General features: G+C 46.3%; 1 protein-coding gene across 3 annotated transcripts in view; it reads left to right on the plus strand.

Annotated features, from left to right (window-relative positions):
* The first annotated feature begins 2,454 nt into the window (after positions 1 to 2,454).
* Positions 2,455 to 13,367, plus strand: part of BCAP29 (B cell receptor associated protein 29) — a 53,467-nt gene continuing 42,554 nt past the window's right edge. The window contains exons 1-2 of one of the 3 annotated variants that reach the window (XM_054018713.1): positions 2,455 to 2,593; positions 3,215 to 3,322. In XM_054018713.1, coding sequence (XP_053874688.1) covers positions 3,231 to 3,322 — 92 coding nt within the window. In that variant the 5' untranslated portion in view covers positions 2,455 to 2,593; positions 3,215 to 3,230. The other 2 variants (XM_054018705.1, XM_054018695.1) reach the window with 2 other exon arrangements.

The following is a 13,367-nucleotide window of genomic DNA, read 5'->3' on the forward strand; positions in this document are numbered from 1 at the left end:
GGCCTGGTCCTGACACAAAGGCCACCCCTTTCCTCCGCCAAACTTCAAGTCCCTGCTGGGGCATCAGAGCATTTCAAATAAAATGTCTCAAGAATTTAACAAGAGCAAAACAATGTATATTACCTAGTCTCATTTCTAAAAACAGTTGAATGATTTTGGGTGACATTAAAAAAAATTAGCCTAAGACAGACACCCAGCATGAAAACAACAAGGAGTCCGGTGGCACCTTAAAGACTAACAGATTTATTTGGGCATAAGATTTTGTGGGTAAAAAACCTCACTTCTTCAGATGCATGGAGTGAAAGTTACAGATGCAGGCATTATATAATGACACATGAAGAGTAGGGAGTATCTCACAAGTGGAGAACCTGTTGACAGGGCCAATTCAATCAGGGTGGATGTAGTCCACTCCCAATAATAGATGAGGAGGTGTCAATTCCAGGAGAGGCAAAACTGCTTGTGTAATAAGCCAGCCACTCCCAGTCCCTATTCAAGCCCAGATTAATGGTGTTGAATTTGCAAATGAATTTTAGTTCTGCAGTTTCTCTTTGAAGTCTGTTTCTGAAGCTTTTTGTTCAATGATAGTGACTTTTAAATCTGTAACAGAATGACCAGGGAGGTTGAAGTGTTCACTTACTGGCTTATGTATGTTACCATTCCTGATGTCCAATTTGTGTCCATTTATTCTTTTGCGGAGGGACTGTCTGGTTTGGCCAATGTACATGGCAGAGGGGCATTGCTGGCACATGATGGCGTATATAACATTAGTGGATGTGCAGGTGAATGAGCCCTTGATGGTGTGGCTGATGTGGTTGGGTCCTCTGATGGTGTCGCTAGAGTAGATATGGGGACAGAGTAGGCAACGAGGTTTGCTACAGGGATTGGTTCCTGGGTTGGTGTTTCTGTGGTGTGGTGTGTAGTTGCTGGTGAGTATCTGCTTCAGTTTGGGGGGTTCTCTGTAAGCGAGGACTGGCCTGCCTCCCAAGGTGTGTGAGAGTGAAGGATAATTTTCCAGGATAGGTTGTAGATCGTTGATAATGTGCTGGAGAGGTTTTAACTGGGGGCTGTATGTGATGGCCAGTGGTGTTCTGTTATTTTCCTTCTTGGGCCTGTCCTGTAGTAGGTGATTTCTGGGTACCCGTCTTGCTCTGTCAATCTGTTTCCTCACTTCCCCAGTGGGTATTGTAGTTTTAAGAATGCTTGATAAAGATCTTGTAGGTGTTTGTCTCTGTCTGAGGGATTGGAGCAAATTCGATTGTATCTTAGAGCTTGGCTGTAGACAATGGATCGTGTGATGTGTCCCGGATGGAAGCTGGAGGCATGTAGGTAAGTATAGCGGTCAGTAGGTTTCTGGTATAGGGTGGTGTTTATGTGACCATCACTTATTTGCACTGTAGTGTCCAGGAAGTGGATCTCTGAGGTTGATGGTGGGGTGGAAATTGTTGAAATCCAGGTGGAATTCCTCAAGGGCCTCCTTTCTGTGGGTCCATATGATGAAGATATCATCAATGTAGTGCAAGTAGAGTAGGGGCGCTAGGGGACAAGAGCACTGTTCTAAGTCACCCATAAAAATGTTGGCATACTGTGAGGCCATGCGGGTACGCATAGCAGTGCCACTGACTTGAAGGTATAAGTTGTCCCCAAATCTGAAATGGTTGTGGGGAGGACCCAACATGAGAAATTCCAGCCCAAATGGTTAAAGATTGGCACAGTTATCTGCAACTGTAAACAGGGTCATGTAAGGGGAAACGTTCGGCAACTTTAACAGCGCCTATGTCTACGGTGCTGTGAACATGCTTTAAACATGCTCAGTATTATTGTTCTGCCCCCATCCCATCCTTTGGAGTTCCTATGGGGTGGGGTCCTCCTGGAGGAGCCAATTTTGGAAGAGCCAGAGGTAAATAGGCTTGACAACTCTGACTGAAGCTATTCCGGAAGATCCCCTCCCCACCATGATATAATGCCATTTTCTTAAAATATCCTATTCAAATCTTCTGGATTGCTTTAAATAGTCACCAGGAAAACGATATCAATTCTGGGAGACTCCAGGCCAATCCTGGAGGGTTGGCAACCGTAGAAGTAAAGGTGGGAAGGGATCCTGACTTGGGCATGCAGCAGAAGTGGCCTCTTTTGCCAGACCCAGCGACTGCTGCTGTCAGTGGCCAGAGACAACAGGGGTCTGGAGGCGGGAGAAAAGCCAGAAGCTGCGGGAGGGCAGAGCCAGCAGGGACTTGGGAAGGTAACCAGGGCCAGTCACGGCAGGGGTAAGGTGGCTCCATGTACATTGGGGGGGCAGAACTCCGTTGTGCTCCCGGCCCCTCCCAAAGCTCGCTCATTGGGCAGAAGGAGGCGCCTCCCCTTATGCATCGCTGCCCCCGACTCCCTCAGGCCTAGGGGCCCCGCCCCAGCCTCCCATTGGGCGGGGAGGCTGTGACCGAGCCCGGCTGCCCCGCCTCAGGCGTCAGTCAGCGGGTGCGGAGGCCAAGGCGTCGCTAGTCAGCCCCGCCTCAGTCAGGCCCGGCCGCCTCACGCTCGGGGGGCTGGAGCAGGTTTCCGCGGCTGCCCCGAGGCGCGAGGGAGGATTTTGTTCCGTGTGAGTCAGTGAGAGCCTGACACCTCCTCGCTCCATGCCAGCCCCCCGCCCTGCCTCGGCCGCACATCCCAGCAGCCTGGGCAGGCCCCGCTTCCCCCGGGTGAGCCGAGCTCCTTGCTCCGGAGCTTGCCCAGGCCGGTAGCGGCGGCGTTTCCTGGCGCTTGGCAGAGGCGTTGGCCGGGGAAGGGGTGGGGGGATCCCTGTGCAGTAGCGTTGTCTTGGGAACGGGGGGGGGGGTCTCAGCCGACCCCCGAGATGAAGGAGCCGCCAGCAGGGCCCGGGCGTTATTCCCCTCGTAGCGCGGCGCGCTGGGCGGCTGCCCGCAATCCAGTGCCCTGGCCCTGGCGGGAGGGGAGGCTGTTCGTGCAGCCTCGAGGCCGCCCGAGCTCCTCGGAGGGGGAGGCTTGCGCGCCTTCTCGGCTAAGTTACTTAAAATCCTCGTCCTTTACCCAGTCCCCCAACTTGAGGCCCCTCCCGGGGATGGGGGGAGCGTTTGGGCCTTAAATATCCGCTTTAACTTGAAATGGAGAAGCTTGGCTCAGCCTGAGCTCTGCTCATTGCGGGATTTATCCTGCGTGCCTCAAAGCCAACTTGCAGTGACTGCTCTGTCCTCCCCTGCAGGCCGTCTAGGGAGAAGATGACTTTTCAGTGGACAGCAGTTGCAACCTTTCTGTATACTGAAATAGGAGTGATTTTACTGCTCTGTGTACCGTTTATTTCTCCACTAAGGTAGGGATCCACTGTACACTAAATGGCCTTGTGTTAAGACATCTTATAAGGTTTTTATTTACATATTGCTGTTGTAACACACCTAACGTTGAGGTTCAGGTATATTTTCATTTCCACATTTGGGGCTGGTTGAGAACTGAATTCAATAGGAGCTACTTGGTGCTTAACTAGGGTTACCAGATGTCCCTGTTTTATAGGGACAGTCCCGATATTTGGGTAATTTTCTTCTATAGACACCCATTACTCCTTCACTCCCGTCCCAGTTTTTCACACTTGCTGTCTGGTCACCCTATGCTTAACACTCTTGAACATCAGGCCGCTTATTTAGGTGCCTAATCCCACACCAAGGAGCTTAACTTTAGGCATCTATTTTTGAAAATCATGGCCAGAACTGTTTTTTCCACACCAGTTGCTAATAATTATTTATTTCTAGTCATAATTCTAGTGTGCCCTCCTCTCTCACTTTCTGTTTCAATAAGAGGAAAGTCAGTCCATTTAATTTTATTTTCTGAATGCTCAGTTTAGAGGAGAATGTATGGGTTTTTTCATACTAAGCATCAGAGGGGTAGCTGTGTTAGTCTGGAACTGTAAAAAGCAACAGAGTCCTGTGGCACCTTCTAGACTAACAGACTTATTGGAGCATAAGCTTTCGTGGATGTTTCATCTGACGAAGTGGGTATTCACCCACAAAAGGTTATGCTCCAATATCTCTGTTAGTCTATAAGGTGCCACAGGACTCTGTTGCTTTTTTCATATTAAGTTATTAGTGGATAAATAGGCAGCAGCCTCTTTTCAGAGGAATCTGAAAAATCAGAGGTGAATCAGTAGCTATTTTCCTTGGTGCTACCGTGCACCAGGCATTGGGAATGGAAGGAAATATAAAGCACTCCTGCTTTTCAGTGTTGACTAGGTGCAATTTGTGAAGATTCTTCCAAAAGTAAAGAATTCTCCTGCTTGATGTATGGAATTTAACAGAGCAGTAAGAGAGGCACCTTTAAGCTTATATGAGAACCAAAGAAATTGGTGTTAGCCCCAGAAACAGGCCAATATACAAGTGTTTTAAAACTAATTTCCCCCAACCTTTAGTAAGGGGAGAAGCTGAAAGGGAAGTAAACCAGCCACCCTCTTTATGCAAAGTACCTCCTTCCTTACCTAATTTTCTTAAAACAACTTTCTCTCATACCGCTGCTTACCTTTGATCATGTAAATTTATATTTTCCCCTGTGTGGGAGAGCCCTATTAGCTCCAAAAATGTTGCTAGAGGATTAAACCTTAACATTTTGTAGAAAACTTACTATTGCCTCAGATTATAACGTAATCTTCTATGAAATGTGTTTTCTTTTCTGCGGCCTTAGACCCCAGCTCACATCATCAGAATGAAGAAGGTAACTTTTCCCACTAATTAATTTCTGGCCTTCTTATAGTAACCTGAGCAGGAGCATGACTTTTCCTGTCCTATTCTTAAAATACTCAACTACTTTCTGGGGTTTGAACTTGTCATCTTGTTAGTTTCTGTATTAAAAAAGTTCAGCTCTTTAGAGAGCCACTCCCCCACCTGCTTAACAACACTTCCACACGGCATCTGTTGTTGCTGCTGTGTATACATCCACTCATAGTTGATACTTCAGAGTGGAATGGGACATCCCATTTCCCCCACACCCTCTGAACATCTAGCATGGAGAATTGACACTATACCTGATCTCCACTAGGTTGGAATGCTGAAATGGTTCTCAACCTATGGTAGACCTTACAAGTGGAAATGTTATGGGTTGGCATAAAATATATTTAGATTAATTTTTTTATTCTAATGTCAAATCAAATTTAGAATTGTCAAAATAAGATTAATTCTAGTGGCACCATTCATGCAATTAGAGTTGTGACATTTATTTTAGGATTTATAGCTAGTGTAAAGTTTTGTATTCCCTTTGACGTTGTATCGGAATGCCTCCCTTACGATTTTAGAGAGATACTGTAGATCCCATGTGATCTCTTCATTTTGATCTGAATTGCACTTCCTGAAATTATAGTAACTGTAGTTATACAATACAATTAATTTTTTCACTTGCTGCCCTGAGTATGTAGCCACAGCCATCCAGAGGGGTTTCTTGCCCAGTCCCTGAGCATTCTAACTTCCTTTTCTTCTGCCTAAAGGAAGAGATGACTCCTAAATCCCTATTTCTTCACAACTCCAAGAGCTGATTAAGGGCCTGTTCCACAGTCCACTGAAGTCAATGGAAAGGCTCTCATTGGCTTCAGTCAGCTTTGGAGCAGGCCCTGAAGCAGAATCTATGAGAGTCAGGCCTCACAGATTACTCCCTGAGACAAAGCAGTGAAGTACGAGACAGTACAAATGGAAGCATGCTGGACAGGTGATTGGATTGCTGCTGAGTGGCTGCCTAGTGGCTGGAGTGAGCCGAACTGTATAATTTGGCAGGAAGATCAAAGACTTGGGAGTTGGAGGGAAAAGGAATCTATTCTAGGGGGCTGGGAGGAAGAGTTTCTTTATAGGGATGTGAGGGGCTGGGCTAGTAGGGAAGAGCTTTTCTCTGAGCGAGGTGGAAGCTTGAGGCAGAAGTCTTCCTTGAGGGGGGTCTCCCAAAACTTTGATAGATCTGTGCCTCATTTAGCTTCCACCCACCCATGCACAACTTTAGATCTTGTTCAGTTTGGATTTACACTGTGTTCATTAGCCAGATAGGTGTTTCTCCTTTAGCATGGGTGGGTCCTGTGGCATCACGTCTGCCAACAGAAGTATTGTCATTACTGCCTGAGTTCTGGAAAACAACTGCATGTCCTGTGCTTGTTCTGATAATGGTACCATTTCAGACAGCTATATTTATTTCTAAATGTATTTGTCACCGATCACATTGTGTGAGTAGGCTTTTTAGCAGGTTGCAGGGTACCAAAGATCAAGATATTTGGGCACAAACCTTTGCTAGCAGGGAGGTTTGAGCCTTGGAAATATTGTGAAGGCAACATGCTCCACGTATGGGAAAAGAAGTGACTTTCATCATTCTGGCTCAGACAGGAACTGAATTCAATGTCTTTTGGGTAAGGCTTTGAGGATGAATGAAAGAAAAGAGGGATGTTTATCCTTAGGCTTGGAAGACTCTCTGAAGATAGTTTTATTTTCTCCTCTCTGAAACTTTTTGGAGGGGAAAAGGTCAAATTCATTGCTTAGGTGATTAAGAAACTGTCAGGTATAGAGTTGCCAGTACTATGCAGTGGTGGGAGGCCAGTGGGGAAGGGGTTAAAGAGATCCTGTGGGCACAGTCAGCCCAAAGCCAGTGCCCCTGTGAGGCCCCTCAAACCTGGAGAGGAGCTCCTTCAAAGGGAGGAGCCAAACACAGTACAGGATGGCACTCTTAGAGAAACACAATGGGAACACCGATCACCCAAACCCCTTGGAGCAGGGACTGCTTACCAGCAGAGCTGCTAAAGAGCTTCAGCTGCTTGGACCCTCTGGGGAGGTGGAGGGACCATCTTTACTCTATCTATCTATCTAGATCTTGTTCAGTTTGGATTTACACTGTGTACATCAAATCACAGAGCATGCGGCCTGGGCCCCTAATGCACTCAAGGTTAGGAATCCAGCTCCCTTTGCAGAGATTGCTGTTATGCCCAGAAGGAAGGGGAAGCTGCCTCGCTAAGGCTACATCTACACTACGGGGGGGGGGGGGGGAGGGGGTCGATTTAAGATACGCAAATTCAGCTACGTGAATAGCGTAGCTGAATTCGACGTATTGCAGCTGACTTACCCCGCTGTAGGGACGGCGGCAAAATCAACCTCTGTGGCTTCCTGTCGACAGCGCTTACTCCCACCTCCGTTGGTGGAGTAAGAGCGTCGATTCGGGGATCGATTGTCGCGTCCCAATGGGACGCGATAAATCGATCCCTGAGAGGTCGATTTCTACCCGCCAATTCAGGCGGGTAGTGTAGACCTAGCCTAAGACTAACAGCCAGAGGGCTCCACCTCACACTCCAAATAGGCAGTACATCAATGCCTACAGCCAGAGAAGGATGTCTGGGACAAGAGAGGTGCCCACCCTCACCCCAAAGGGATGTCTTAGAAATACAATCTATGACATGGTGGAGAATGTGGGCATTCACTTCCTAAATCTGACACAAGGGTAAACTGGGGGAGATTGAAAGCCCATGCACATGAGAGATAGAGAACCCAAGCAGCATGGGTCCAGAGCAGTGGTGCAGGTGGCTGAGGGAGAGCCAGCAACAACAGGCAACTCAGTAACAACAGCTCCTTCAGCAGTTATTGCAACAGTTGGGTGCCCAGCAACAGCTGCAGATGAGCCAACAATATCAGCTGCTATGAGAGATGGTGACTAAGCAGAAGACCTGCAACAAAACTTGGTACAATAGTGACTGATGGGGCAGCCGGGAGTCCAGCAGTTGGCTGTGAGCCCAGGGCCAGTGCTGCCACTGTTACATATGAAGTTGACTGAAATGGGTCCTGATGTCAAGAAAGATTTCTGTGATGTCCACTTTAGAGCAGATGGCAGTGGCCTCCCAATGCCTCCAGAGCATTGGACCCTGCCCAGCACAGGCAGACTACCAAGAGCTTGATTCAGTGGCTGCACAGAATTATACACTGGTTAAGGCTGCCATGATGGACTTTTTCTATATTAGTGAAGAGAGAGAGAGCTGCTGCTTCCAGTCAGAAACATATCTGCGGGGAGCATGGCCACAGGGGATGGCTCAGAAATTGAAGGGCCATTTGCTGGCGGTGGTTGCAGCCAGAGGAGCAAATTGGAGCTCAAGTGGACAAGTTAATAGTGGTTGAGCAGTTCATATGAATAATCCCCACTGGGGGACCACCCAGGGTCTTTAACTGAGGTGAAGGAAAACTTGATGGCTGCTGAGGAACCTCCAGGGATTTGGGGGAAGGACATTCTGGGGCTAGAAAGCTGACCAGTCTGATGTGAAGCCCAGTCAGGAGATGTCCCTGATCAGCAGAAGATGTCAAGTATGCTCCCTTTCAGTTAAGATGACACCTCCTCACCCCAACTCTGAGCAATTCACAGCGACAGGCGAGGAACGGACTGGACAAAACTTAACCAGAGCAGTTGGTACCTGTCCCAGCTACTGAGACTAAGTACGGATTTAAATGCCAGACCCCTACAACAGGCAGGGTTGACTTTGATCAAGAGAATGAGCTCACACCATAGCATGCCAACCTGTTTCTTGTGTGGGCAGCTAGGAACCCAAGAGAATGCCCCCTTTTGGAGTAAGAGTATGCCGAGGTATGGACAGCAGAGAATAGCATAGAAGTAAGGACCCACCAAAATAACGGATCAGGAGGACAAAAGTGCAAGGTCTGTTGGACTCAGGATGTGGCCAGAACTTGGTACAGATTCCCTTAGTCTCACCTGGAGTCCCTTTTACCCCAACCATCTTCCTCCAGTGCATATATGGGGATGTGACGGCCTACTCCAGAAGACTATGGGTCGACATACGGATACCCTCCCGGTGGCTATATCCTCAACGCTGGTCTGCCACTGGCTGGGATTGGTGGTACTTTCGGGAAATTATCCACAAGATAGGAAAACCAGAGACCGCAACCACTGACACAGTCTCAACACCTGGGATTGGTTCTGGACTGGTAGGACTAGTTGAGTTAGAGAAGCAGAGGATCTCTAGGAGAGGAGTTTGAAGCCCACTGGACACCCATCCAGGATGCAAACAGGCAGTAGCCAGTGGATGACTGTTGCCAGAATTGGAAGCCCTGACTCGTGATGCAGATTTAGTCTGTGAATGGGGGACAGGGGGAATCCTACACCGAGTAGGGCTTACGATCAAATTCCTGCTATGAATGATGAAATTTTGATGTCCGAGGCAGTGGTCCCATTTCATAATCTGTGAAGTATGCCTCTAGCAAGTCGAATGCAATAAACAGACTGAGGAGGTAAAGACCCAGTTATTGGTACCTCCGTTATACAACTGGGCACTCCTACAGCTAGCTCATGACATCCTATCTGCTGGGCACTTTGGACAAGGTTTTCTCCCAGTCTCTGTATTGACTCATTCCTGCTGGACCAGTGACCACCATTAGCTCAGAGAATACTGGGCCTCTTGTCCATAGTACCCATTAACTACCCCAAAGAGCATCCCAAAGGCCCCTTTGATCTCATTCCCCCGATCAAAACTCCCTTAAGGCAAATCAAGACTGATATTGTAGACCTCCTAGAGAAAAGTGTGGTGGGATATGAACACTTGCTTGTGATCCTGCCCATCCCCACTAGACTACACAAAAGCAACAGCAGTTGCCATGGAACTTTGAGCAAGGATCCCCCCCAAAATACTGACCAATCAAGGGACCAACTTCACATCCCAGTTAATGCAGGAGTTATGCTCCTTATTGAAGATCAAGTCTACAAAGACTTATGTCTGCCATCAACAAACAGATGGATTAGTTGAGAGATTCAACAAAATCATTAAAGTGATGCTAAAAAACAATTTCTATCCTCTGATCCCAAGCATTGGGACCAATTACTTCCTCCCTTCTTGTTTGTCATAAGGGAGGTAACTGGAAGGTTCCACTGCATTCTCTCCCTTTGATCTGTTTATATGGGTGACAGCCTCGAGGAATATTAGACCTTCTATATGAGAGCTGGGAACAGCATGGCCAGATGATATGGCCCAGTATGTTCTCCATGTCAGGGAGTGCCTAGAGTCTGGGAGTTTTTGCTTGTGAAAACCTGTCGGGAGGGGGGGGGAGGGAGAGGGGGAGCTTGCAAGAACAAACATAACCAGGGTGCATGCCTCCTGACCTTCCAACCTGGATAATGAGTACTTTTGCTACTCCTTAGTATGGAATCCATAGTGCTAGCCAGATGGCAAGTGCCTTTTGAAGTGGTTTTTCAGTTGACCTTGTGGACAACAAAGTCTGCCTGCCTGGCAGGAGGGGGAAAAAAACAGTATTTCCCATGTGAACCTGTGGAAGCCTTGGAAAACCAGGGAAGGGATGTTTAACTCTTCTCACCTACCAGAACCCAAACTGGGGTTTCAAACACCCATTCACCAAGAGCCTGCACAAGTACAGATGGGTGCCAGTCTCCTAAACAAAGAGCCTGGGTTTTACATCTCGGTGAGGCCTTCTGCAATGTATTCTCCACTGCACCCAGATGGAATTGACTAATACACCACCATATCAAGACAACATACCCTATGCCACAAGTGGATGAGCTGTTGCAACATTTAGGAGCTCCCAAATACCTCACTACAGTAGATTTTACAAAAGGCAGATCCTCTTTGCTGCTGAATCACAAGAAAAAACAGCCTTCTTGATACCCTTCAAGATCTTCCACTTCCTGATGGTGCTTTTTGGCTTGCATGGAGCAGCCGCAACATTTAATGGACAAGGTTCTCAGACCTCATCAGCAGTATGTCATTGCATTTGAACAATATTTATAGCAACAACTGAGACGATCATGTGCAGCAAGTATGAGCTGTTTTTCAGTTGCTGGCTGAGGGGGGAGGGCTCCTGGCCAATCTGGCCAATCAAGAAGTTAGTTACTTGGGTTATAATGAGGGAGGAAGCCAACCCGAGCCACTGATTATCATAGTGCAAGTATTGTCAGCATATCCCGTTCTCTAAACAAAGAAAGAGGTAAGATGCTTTCTTGAACTAGCTGGGTGATTTGTCCCTGGCTTTTACCACTATCGGGGGGGCCCCTCTGATGGACCTAATAAAAGGTGGTAGTCCAAAGAAAGTCCACCAGAAGGACAACTGTTAAAAGACTTTTAATACCCTGAAAAAACAGTTGTTCCGAGGGCCAGTCCTCTTCACTCCTTATTTTTCACAGGAATTCATTTTACAGTTGACTCCTCAGGTTTAGGCCTGTCACAGGAGAGAGCAGCTAAAATACTTGTTGCCTGGACCCTCTGGAGGGATGGAGAGGCCATCTTTGCTTTTATTTTTATTTTTTAAAGTGCAGGACCCTCAGCCTGGGCCCCTGAGGCACTTAGGAGGTTAGGAACCTAGCCCCCTTCGCAGAGACTTTTTGCCTTTTGAAAAAACAGTCGGGTGAACCCAGACTGTCTTGTGACTTGCAGGATTATTTTGTTTACCTCTTTTGTTTTGGACTGCTATTATGCCCAGAAGCAGGGGGAGGGAGAGCTTCCTCTTTAAGACTTACAGCCAGAGGGTTGCACCGCACACTCCAAACTGGTATTACAGCAATGTCTACAGCCAGTTAAGGATGTCTGGGATGAGAGAGAGGCCCATCCTCATCCCAAAGGGATGTCCTAACAACCTATGGCATATGCATTAAAATGGTTGCCTATATGTACCACCAGTCCTGGACTACTTCTCTCCCACCTCTGCCCGAGAGTCTAATAGGTCTGAGACATAGCAGCCTATGGAGAATTTCAGCCCAAATAAATTTAGGAAAGCTGTGCATAACTGAAAAAGGTATTCTGAAAGTTAAACTAAACTATAGTGATAATCTGTAGAGGAAAGCTGCTGTATGGGTGTCATTACAGGTTGAATAAGAATATCTGGTTTTATGATGTATGCAGATATTCAGTGTGAATTACAATGAAAACATTAAACCCAGTTTCATTTATGCTGTAACTAGGATTTCAATTGTCTTCACAGTTGATGAATAATTCATTAACCCACAATACTACTAGGTCCCAGTATTCATTCAAATGTTAAACATGATGCTTGATGATATACTCTGGCTCATTTGTGCCATAATAATGGGATATATTGGGCTCTTCTAGTGTCCAGTTTATTTTGTGCTAGCTCTGAAGTTGATTTACAGCATTCAGGTCTCTTAAAATGTTATTCTGAAAGAACAAAATCCTTTTGATTTAAATTACATGTTTAATTATCTTGTTAACAAAACTGTCGTGGTAATCTTGCTGGATCAAAGACTACATTTAGCACTTGTGACAATACCTTAAGGCAGTGGCTTTCAAGTTGTAGCACTTTCAAGCGAAGCACTTCTAGATGGTCTTGTGAGCTGAGTCTGTCACAGCAGTTAAAGCAGGTACAGTTGAAGCAAGGAAGTGGTCCTATTGTTCTTGAAAGTTTCAGTTACTCAGGTCTTGTCTACACTGGCACTTTACAGCACTGCAACTTTTTTGCTCCGAGCTGAGCACTGCAAGTTTCAGCGCTGTAAAGTTCCAGTGTAGATAGTGCACCAGTGCCGGGAGCCGCGCTCCCAGTGCTGGTAGCTACTCCCCTCGTGGAGGTGTTTTTTTGTTTTGTTTTTTACAGCGCTGGGAGAGCTCACTGCTTTAACATTGCTAGTGAAGCCATGCCCTCACTTGTCTGTTCAAGCAGCGCTCCTGTGTGACTGTGCTTATTTGGGTTAATGGACAGATATTAAAATTCTGATAATAAGCAAAACTTCCTGTCTGGTGAGTATATTAAAAATACCAAAATACAAATATCTGGACGGATGGAACCACACTGCCAAGTGACCCATAACAGAGGAATTGCCATATTGGATCAGATCAGTGGTCCATCTCGTCCAATTCCTGTTTCACCAGTGGTCAGTACCAGCTGCTTTTGAGGAATCAAATGCATAGAAGTTTCTTCCTAATAAATCATAGAATATCAGGGTTGGAAGGGACCTCAGGAGATCATCTAGTCCAACCCCCTGATCAAATCATAGGATTCTATGATTCTCTCCTTTAAGAACCACAAATCTGCCTTAAATCAATTGTTTTAAATTAGCACAATTTCTGAGCATCTTCTGCATATAATGGAAATTTGTTATATTTATATGATATTTATTTGGATAATATTGCACACAATTTTTTTAATCCTTCATCTGAGGATTGATGAAGAGACTTCCCATTACTTTCAACAGGATTTGGATCAAGTCCTTGGTAAGCTGCAAACCAACAGAACACACACAACCTAACAAAATACAAATTTTAAAAATATTTGTGGATCATAATTATTTTTTGATGAAACCCTTCTGGCTCAAACATTGAATAATTCTCAGATGATAAACCACTAGTAGATTTGGGCCAAATAATGTAGTAATGTAAATTGGAGCATAGCTCCCTTGAA

This window comes from Malaclemys terrapin, chromosome 1 (assembly GCF_027887155.1).
Source record: "Malaclemys terrapin pileata isolate rMalTer1 chromosome 1, rMalTer1.hap1, whole genome shotgun sequence".
Classification (NCBI taxonomy): domain Eukaryota; kingdom Metazoa; phylum Chordata; order Testudines; family Emydidae; genus Malaclemys; species Malaclemys terrapin.